Consider the following 10,943-nt stretch of genomic DNA (forward strand, 5'->3'; position numbering starts at 1 on the left):
CTAAAACCTATACTGTACTGACTAACAACTCTAACCTATACTGTACTGACTAACAACTCTAACCTATACTGTACTGACTAACAACCTATACTGTACTGACTAAAACCTATACTGTACTGACTAACAACTCTAACCTATACTGTACTGACTAACAACTCTAACCTATACTGTACTGACTAACAACTTTAACCTGTACTGTACTGACTAACAACTCTAACCTATACTGTACTGACTAACAACTTTAACCTATACTGTACTGACTAACAACTCTAACCTATACTCTACTGACTAACAACCTATACTGTACTGACTAACAACTCTAACCTATACGCTACTGACTAACAACTCTAACCTATACTGTACTGACTAACAACCTATACTGTACTGACTAGCACCTCTAACCTATATTGTACTGACTAACAACTCTAAACTATACTGTACTGACTAACAACCTATACTGTACCTACTAACAACCTATACTGTACTGACTAACAACCTATACTGTACTGACTAACAACCTATACTGTACTGACTAACAACCTATACTGTATTGACTAGCAACTCTAACCTATACTGTACTGACTAACAACCTATACTGTACTGAGTAACAACCTATACTGTACTGACTAACAACTCTAACCTATACTGTACTGACTAACAACTCTAACCTATACTCTCCTGACTAACAACCCTAACCTATACTGTACTGACTAACAACTCTAACCTATACTCTACTGACTAGCAACTCTAACCTATACTGTACTGACTAACAACCTATACTGTACTGACTAACAACCTATATTGTACTGACTAACAACTCTAACCTATACTGTACTGACTAACAACCTATACTGTACTGACTAACAACCTATATTGTACTGATTAACAACTCTAACCTATACTGTACTGACTAACAACTCTAACCTATACTGTACTGACTAACATCTCTAACCTATATTGTACTGACTAACAACCTATACTGTACTGACTAACAACTCCAACCTATACTGTACTGACTAACAACTTTAACCTATACTGTACTGACTAACAACCTATACTGTACTGACTAACAACCTATACTGTACTGACTAACAACCTATACTGTACTGACTAACAACCTATACTGTACTGACTAACAACTCTAACCTATTCTGTACTGACTAACAACTTTAACCTATACTGTACTGACTAACAACTCTAACCTATACTGTACTGACTAACAACCTATACTGTACTGACTAACAACCTATACTGTACTGACTAACAACCTATATTGTACTGACTAACAACTCTAACCTATACTGTACTGACTAACAACCTATATTGTACTGACTAACAACTCTAACCTATACTGTCCTGACTAGCACCTCTAACCTATACTGTACTGACTAACAACTCAAACCTATACTGTACTGACTAACAACCTATACTGTACTGACTAACAACTCTAACCTATACTGTACTGGCTAACAACCTAAACTGTACTGACTAACAACTTATACTGTACTGACTAACAACCTATACTGTACTGACTAACAACCTATACTGTACTGACTAACAACCTATACTGTACTGACTAACAACCTATACTGTATTGACTAACAACTCTAACCTATACTGTACTGACTAACAACCTATACTGTACTGACTAACAACCTATACTGTACTGACTAACAACCTATACTGTACTGACTAACAACTCTAACCTATACTGTACTGACTAACAACTCTAACCTATACTCTACTGACTAACAACTTTAACCTATACTGTACTGACTAACAACTCTAACCTATACTGTACTGACTAACAACTCTAACCTATACTGTACTGGCTAACAACCTATACTGTACTGACTAACAACCTATACTGTACTGACTAACAACCTATACTGTACTGACTAACAACTCTAACCTATACTGTACTGACTAGCAACTCTAACCTATACTGTACTGACTAACAACCTATATTGTACTGACTAACAACCTATACTGTACTGACTAACAACTCTAACCTATACTGTACTGACTAGCAACTCTAACCTATACTGTACTGACTAACAACCTATACTGTACTGACTAACAACTCTAACCTATACTGTACTGACTAACAACTCTAACCTATACTGTACTGACTAACAACTCTAACCTATACTGTACTGACTAACAACTCTAACCTATACTGTACTGACTAGCAACTCTAACCTATACTGTACTGACTAACAACCTATACTGTACTGACTAACAACTCTAACCTATATTGTACTGACTAACAACCTATACTGTACTGACTAACAACCTATACTGTACTGACTAACAACCTATATTGTACTGACTAACAACTCTAACCTATACTGTACTGACTAACAACCTATACTGTACTGACTAACAACCTATACTGTACTGACTAACAACCTATATTGTACTGACTAACAACTCTAACCTATACTGTACTGACTAACAACCTATACTATACTGACTAACAACTCTAACCTATACTGTACTGACTAACAACCTATATTGTACTGACTAACAACCTATACTGTACTGACTAACAACTCTAACCTATATTGTACTGACTAACAATCTATATTGTACTGAGTAACAACTCTAACCTATACTGTACTGACTAACAACCTATACTGTACTGACTAACAAACTATACTGTACTGACTAACAACCTATATTGTACTGACTAACAACTCTAACCTATACTGTACTGACTAACAACCTGTATTGTACTGACTAACAACTCTAACCTATACTGTACTGACTAACAACTCTAACCTATACTGTACTGACTAACAACTCTAACCTATACTGTACTGACTAACAACCTATACTGTACTGACTAACAACTCTAACCTATACTGTACTGACTAGCAACTCTAACCTATACTGTACTGACTAACAACCTATATTGTACTGACTAACAACCTATACTGTACTGACTAACAACCTATACTGTACTGACTAACAACCTATATTGTACTGACTAACAACCTATACTGTACTGACTAAGAACCTATACTGTACTGACTAACAACCTATACTGTACTGACTAACAACTCTAACCTATACTGTACTGACTAACAACCTATACTGTACTGACTAACAACCTATACTGTACTGACTAGCAACCTATACTATACTGACTAACAACTCTAACCTATACTGTACTGACTAACAACTCTAACCTATACTGTACTGACTAACAACTCTAACCTATACTGTACTGACTAACAACCTATACTGTACTGACTAACAACTCTAAACTATACTGTACTGACTAGCAACTCTAACCTATACTGTACTGACTAACAACCTATATTGTACTGACTAACAACCTATACTGTACTGACTAACAACCTATACTGTACTGACTAACAACCTATACTGTACTGACTAACAACTCTAACCTATACTGTACTGACTAACAACATATATTGTACTGACTAACAACCTATACTGTACTGATTAACAACTCTAACCTATACTGTACTGACTAACAACTCTAACCTATACTGTACTGACTAACAACCTATACTGTACTGACTAACAACCTATACTGTACTGACTAACAACCTATACTGTACTGACTAACATCTCTGACCTATACTGTACTGACTAGCAACTCTAACCTATACTGTACTGACTAACAACCTATACTGTACTGACTAGCAACTCTAAACTATACTGTACTGACTAACAACTCTAACCTATACTGTACTGACTAACAACCTATATTGTACTGACTAACAACTCTAACCTATACTGTACTGACTAACAACTCTAACCTATACTGTACTGGCTAACAACCTATACTGTACTGACTAACAACCTATACTGTACTGACTAACAACCTATACTGTACTGACTAACAACTCTAACCTATACTGTACTGACTAGCAACTCTAACCTATACTGTACTGACTAACAACCTATATTGTACTGACTAACAACCTATACTGTACTGACTAACAACTCTAACCTATACTGTACTGACTAGCAACTCTAACCTATACTGTACTGACTAACAACCTATACTGTACTGACTAACAACTCTAACCTATACTGTACTGACTAACAACTCTAACCTATACTGTACTGACTAACAACTCTAACCTATACTGTACTGACTAACAACTCTAACCTATACTGTACTGACTAGCAACTCTAACCTATACTGTACTGACTAACAACCTATACTGTACTGACTAACAACTCTAACCTATATTGTACTGACTAACAACCTATACTGTACTGATTAACAACTCTAACCTATACTGTACTGACTAACAACCTATACTGTACTGACTAACAACTCTAACCTATACTGTACTGACTAGCAACTCTAAACTATACTGTACTGACTAACAACTCTAACCTATACTGTACTGACTAACAACCTATATTGTACTGACTAACAACCTATACTGTACTGACTAACAACCTATATTGTACTGACTAACAACCTATACTGTACTGACTAACAACTCTAACCTATACTGTACTGACTAACAACCTATTTTGTACTGACTAACAACCTATATTGTACTGACTAACAAGCTATATTGTACTGACTAACAACCTATACTGTACTGACTAACAACCTATACTGTACTGACTAACAACTCTAACCTATACTGTACTGACTAACAACTCTAACCTATACTGTACTGACTAACAACCTATACTATACTGACTAACAACTCTAACCTATACTGTACTGACTAACAACCTATATTGTACTGACTAACAACCTATACTGTACTGACTAACAACTCTAACCTATACTGTACTGACTAACAATCTATATTGTACTGAGTAACAACTCTAACCTATACTGTACTGACTAACAACCTATACTGTACTGACTAACAAACTATACTGTACTGACTAACAACCTATATTGTACTGACTAACAACTCTAACCTATACTGTACTGACTAACAACCTGTATTGTACTGACTAACAACTCTAACCTATACTGTACTGACTAACAACTCTAACCTATACTGTACTGACTAACAACTCTAACCTATACTGTACTGACTAACAACCTATACTGTACTGACTAACAACTCTAACCTATACTGTACTGACTAGCAACTCTAACCTATACTGTACTGACTAACAACCTATATTGTACTGACTAACAACCTATACTGTACTGACTAACAACCTATACTGTACTGACTAACAACCTATATTGTACTGACTAACAACCTATACTGTACTGACTAAGAACCTATACTGTACTGACTAACAACCTATACTGTACTGACTAACAACTCTAACCTATACTGTACTGACTAACAACCTATACTGTACTGACTAACAACCTATACTGTACTGACTAGCAACCTATACTATACTGACTAACAACTCTAACCTATACTGTACTGACTAACAACTCTAACCTATACTGTACTGACTAACAACTCTAACCTATACTGTACTGACTAACAACCTATACTGTACTGACTAACAACTCTAAACTATACTGTACTGACTAGCAACTCTAACCTATACTGTACTGACTAACAACCTATATTGTACTAACTAACAACCTATACTGTACTGACTAACAACCTATACTGTATTGACTAACAACTCTAACCTATACTGTACTGACTAACAACTTATTCTGTACTGACTAACAACTCTATTATTAATGTTACCAATGGCCAGTTGTCTTTTTCATTATCTCTACTAGTAATGGTGAATACAGGGATAAAGTAGTTGAATTGGGTTTTTGATCAGCACTGTCGGATATCCTCTACATCAAGCTTTTGTATTTTTCTGATGAAAGCTTTTGTTGAGTCCATGTACATTTGAGTGCCCAAGAGGTGGTCAGATGTAGCTTTCACAGACCTTTATCTAACCAGGTTATTTTGCAAAGACAATCTGGCCACCAGTGTTTGTCTGTCCTGTGTTTCAGATTAAGATTTTGGTTACGTCCGGCGAGTTTAAGGTGGCTGTGAACGGAACTCAGCTGTTTCAGTTTAAACACCGCATCAGAGAACTCAACCAGATCGATCGCATCAATATCCTCCATGATGTCATCCTCACCTCTGTCAACGTAGACACGATACCATGACAACCATACACATGACATCCCTATATTATACAACACTGAGCATAGGCTACATGCATAACATGGTATCAATCTGCAGTTAAAGTCTTTGCAACTTTTTTATGATGATGGTGATAATGGTGATGATGATTATGATAGTGACGAGCTGCAAACATAATACTGCATTAATGCCCACTAACTCCACAAAAAAAACAATCCTTTTGCAAATGTGTGTAATTTACAAGGTATGAAGGACTAAGAACTAAGCAATGCCATTTAATTTAAATGTGTATAATATTTTATATCTATTTTCTGTTGAACGTCTGTGTAAATAAACATACTTTATGTTTATGATGCCTTTCTGACTCAAGGTATCAGTAGATACCGTGCATTACACTGATTCACTGAAGGTCTCCATATGAGGGCATTCAGTGCCCTACAAGGGTAGTAAATAACAAAAATTGAATGAAATAAAATCATTAAATTGAATGAAGTTTTACATCTTTTATTGTATCAGACCTCAATATCAGCAATATCAAGACTGACTTGACCGTCAGGATTCAATGCACACAACTAACATCCCATTACAATCAGAGGGCTAATATTAATACTATGCATACCAGTCTCTCTTGGCTAAGAGTTGAGGAGACTGATCGCGTCACTACTTGTTTTTATAAGAAACATTGTTTTGTAAATTCCTAATTGTTTGCGTAGCCAACTTACACACAGTACTGACATGCACACTTACTCCACCAGACATGCCACCACGGGTCTTCATAGTCCCCAGGTCCAGGACAAATTCAAGGAAATACAATAGTATTATTCAGAGCCATGAGCGCACAGAACTCCGATCTTATATAGCGCAAGTGAACAGCAAACCTGGTTTCAAAAAACAAATAAAGCAACACCTCACGACACAACGCCTGACAGGTATGTGTAACTGGCACACACGCACATACATACGCACGCACGCACGCACGCACACTAATGGCAGGTATGTGTAACTGGTAGATGCACACACACCACATGTTAATGTTTTTACGTTTATGTAAATTGTAGTCTTTTGTCTGTAATGTCTTTTTATTTATGTGTCAGACCTCAGTAAGACTAGCTGTTGCCATTTGCGTTGGCTAATAGGGATCCTAGTAAATCAAATCAGTAAAATCAGGAGAAATAGAAATTCAGCATCCATTCTGAAACACAAGTAGAGTAAGGAAAATAGTACGATCAGTTGAGAAAAGTATCAGTACTCCATTGCACAAAGGTGTCAGTTAATGTAAACTTTCTCCTCTATCACTGGAGGGGTTGGGGGAGCGGGGAGCTACGGGTGTGAGGGGGGAGTCATTGAGAAAGTACAAATACACTGGCTAGATAGAAGTACAATGACTTTACTGCTTACTGTCAATTAAAAAAGGAGTACTGATACTTTTGATACCTTGGAGAAGAGGACCAAGGTGCAGCGTGGTAAGTATTCATAATACTTTTAATAAATACGAAAACACTTGAACAAAAACAACAAAACGACAAACGAACAGTTCTGCAAGGTGCAATACACAAAACAGAAAACAACTACCCACCAAGCACAGGTGGGAATGAGGCTACCTAAGTATGGTTCTCAATCAGAGACAACGAAAGACAGCTGCCTCTGATTGAGAACCACACCAGGCCAAACACCTAGAAATACAAAACATAGAACTAAGCATAGAATGCCCACCCCAACTCACGCCCTGACCAAACAAAAATAGAGACATAAAAAAGGAACTAAGGTCAGGGCGTGACAGTACCCCCCCAAAGTTGCGGACTCCGGCCGCAAAACCTGAACCTATAGGGGAGGGTCTGGGTGGGCATTTTACCGCGGTGGCGGCTCTGGTGCGGGACGTAGACCCCGCTCCACCTCTGGCTTGGCCCACTTAGGTGGCGCCTCTAGAGCAGGGACCCTCGCCACCGACCCCGGACTGGGGACCCTAGCAGCGGGTCCCAGACAGGAGGGCGACTCTGGCAGCTCCGGACAGGAGGGCGACTCTGGCAGCTCCGGACAGGAGGGCGACTCTGGCAGCTCCGGACAGGAGGGCGACTCTGGCAGCTCCGGACAGGAGGGCGACTCTGGCAGCTCCGGACAGGAGGGCGACTCTGGCAGCTCCGGACAGGAGGGCGACTCTGGCAGCTCCGGACAGGAGGGCGACTCTGGCAGCTCCGGACAGGAGGGCGACTCTGGCAGCTCCGGACAGGAGGGCGACTCTGGCAGCTCCGGACAGGAGGGCGACTCTGGCAGCTCCGGACAGGAGGGCGACTCTGGCAGCTCCGGACAGGAGGGCGACTCTGGCAGCTCCGGACAGGAGGGAGACTCTGGCAGCTCCGGACAGGAGGGAGACTCTGGCAGCTCCGGACAGGAGGGAGACTCTGGCAGCTCCGGACAGGAGGGACACTCTGGCTTCCCATGGATGGATCATCACTGGAGGCTTCGTCCCAGGGATCATCACTGGAGGCTTCGTGCCATGGTTCATCACTGGAGGCTTCGTGCCATGGATCATCACTGGAGGCTTCGTGCCATGGATCACCACTGGAGGCTTCGTGCCATGGATCATCACTGGAGGCTTCTTGCAATGGATGATCACTGGAGGCTTCATGCCATGGATCATCACTGGAGGCTTTGTGCCATGGATTATCACTGGAGGTTTTGTGCCATGGATCACCACTTGAGGCTTCTTGCCATGGATCATCACTGGAGGCTTTGTGCCATGGATCATCACTGGAGGCTTCTTGCCATTGATCATCACTGGAGGCTTCTTGCCATGGATCAGCACTGGAGGCTTCGTGCCAGGGATCATCACTGGAGGTTTCGTGCCATGGATCATCACTGGAGGCTTCTTGCCATGGATCATCACTGGAGGCTTCGTGCCATGGATCATCACTGGAGTGGAGAGACACACAGGAGGCCTGGCTCTGGGAGAAGGCACAGTACTTACCAGGCTGGGGAGACATGCAGGAGTGTTAGGGCTTAGCACAGGCACAGGACTCACCAGGCTGGGGAGACATGCAGGAGGCCTTGTCCTTGGCCGAGGCACCGGATACACTGGGCTGTGGAGGCGCACTGGAGGTCTTGAGCAAAGAGCCTGCACAACCCGTCCTGGCTGTATGATGACTTTGGCCCTGCACCTGCGGGGCGCAGGCACAGGACGCACTGGGCTGTGCAGACGCACTGGAGACACAGTGCGCAGAGCTGGTGCAGGATAACCCGGGCCGAGGAGACGCACTGGAGGCCTGGAGAGCAGGGCTGGCACACTCCGTCCTGGCTCGATGCCCACTCTCGCCCGGCCGATGCGAGGAGCTGCGATGTAACGTACCGGGCTGTGAACGTGCACTGGAGACACCGTGCGCTCTGTGCAGACTGGGACTTCTGTAGTCCACGTTTTCTCGGTTCAGAAAGGCTGGAGCTCTGTCCAGGGGGCTTGACATCCTCCACAGGTGAGCCCTAAGAGGCCTCTTCTTCTGGGGTTGGGAACGCAGCATAGGGCCCCTCTCTGGAGTACACACCTCCAGCCTGACACATGGAGGGAAGCTTAAACAATCCATTGTTGTAAATTGCTATTGTTGTTGTTTTAATTGCATTGAGTGCATGTGTGGTGTCGGTCTTGCCCTCCTGTCATCTTGCTGAAAAATGAGAACCACAATGGAAATAAGCCTTTATTGTGTTTTTATCCTAGATAAATTTTATGTATCCAGCTGGAGCAGCTTACTATTTTTAAATATCCAATAAATTCAGTCAATCAAGCAATCAATCACATTTCCTTTGTATAATGCTTTTTTTACAAATATATTATACCTTTTTTACAACAAAACAAATAACCTGTGTAAAGAGTATTTTATCCTCTCTATAGATACTTATTTTCTCCCCTTCTGTCTTCTCCCTGGGGACATGGACCTCTCTCCCTGTCTTCGTGGCCCTTCCCCTGTGCCCCCTCGATCAGGGGCCTCACCTTGGACACCAAAGGCAAACAGAGGAATTCTCCTGTAGAGAGTAGAACATCACCTGGTTACAGTGTACAGTTCTGTACTAGGCAGTGTGAACGCAACTCAAGACAATGAAAAAAAGCATTGTTGGTGTGAAAGTGAAAGTATAAACGCACTTCAAGAAGTATGTGTGATAAAGTCTTAATGTGACACAGCGCATTTTACCCTATCAGTAGACTTCCAGTCACTGCGCTAATGCTAGTTAGCATTGGCTCACGAATCTACCTCTAAATTCCTTCATACTGGACGCAGAGACATAAAAATGTCATCCACGAGTTCATCTGACTCTGGGTAAGTAGGAAAATGCCAGAATCTCGCAGTCTCCCTTTAAAAGATCCCTTGTCTGTCCCATTACATGTTGTTTGAGCTTCTGGCCAGGAATGGTGCTGACATACTGCTACTGAGAGCTCTGCTTTGCTCCGCTGGGGAGGGCGTCAAATCATTTGAACGTTCCCATACAACAGTTTAAGGGGTAAAATATCACCTCTACGTACAACATTTGAGTGTGTGCCTGTGTCCTCTCTTACCCATATTGCTGGGCTCAGCCAGTTTTTCAAAGTGCTGTTTAAGGAAGGCCTCATGGTGACTGTCATCTAGTGGGTCATAGACTTTCCTCATCGCCTCGTCGTTACTAGACACTTCCATCTTCCTCTGTAGGGTAGCACCATGGTGTAGGTAGCCAGAGGACAGCTAGCTGTCCTGAGTACAATGACTTCAATACAAAACCTAGGAAGCTCATAGTTCTCACCCCTTCCATAGACGTAGAGTCATTATGACGTCCTCCAGCCTATCAGAGATCCTGCAGCATGAACTCACATGTTGTCCACCCAATCAAAAGATCAGAGAATAAATCTAG

The 10,943-nt window shown here is 41.4% G+C and overlaps 1 protein-coding gene across 1 annotated transcript in view; it reads left to right on the forward strand.

Annotated features, from left to right (window-relative positions):
• Positions 1-6,345, forward strand: part of LOC129825659 (galectin-3-like) — a 33,480-nt gene extending 27,135 nt beyond the window's left edge. Inside the window, exon 5 of the mRNA XM_055885851.1 lies at positions 5,942-6,345. Coding sequence (XP_055741826.1) covers positions 5,942-6,100 — 159 coding nt within the window. The 3' untranslated portion in view covers positions 6,101-6,345. The remainder of the gene's footprint in view (positions 1-5,941) is intronic.
• Positions 6,346-10,943: the final 4,598 nt, after the last annotated feature.

The sequence above is a fragment of the Salvelinus fontinalis genome, chromosome 27, assembly GCF_029448725.1.
Source record: "Salvelinus fontinalis isolate EN_2023a chromosome 27, ASM2944872v1, whole genome shotgun sequence".
In the NCBI taxonomy this organism is placed as follows: Eukaryota; Metazoa; Chordata; class Actinopteri; order Salmoniformes; family Salmonidae; genus Salvelinus; species Salvelinus fontinalis.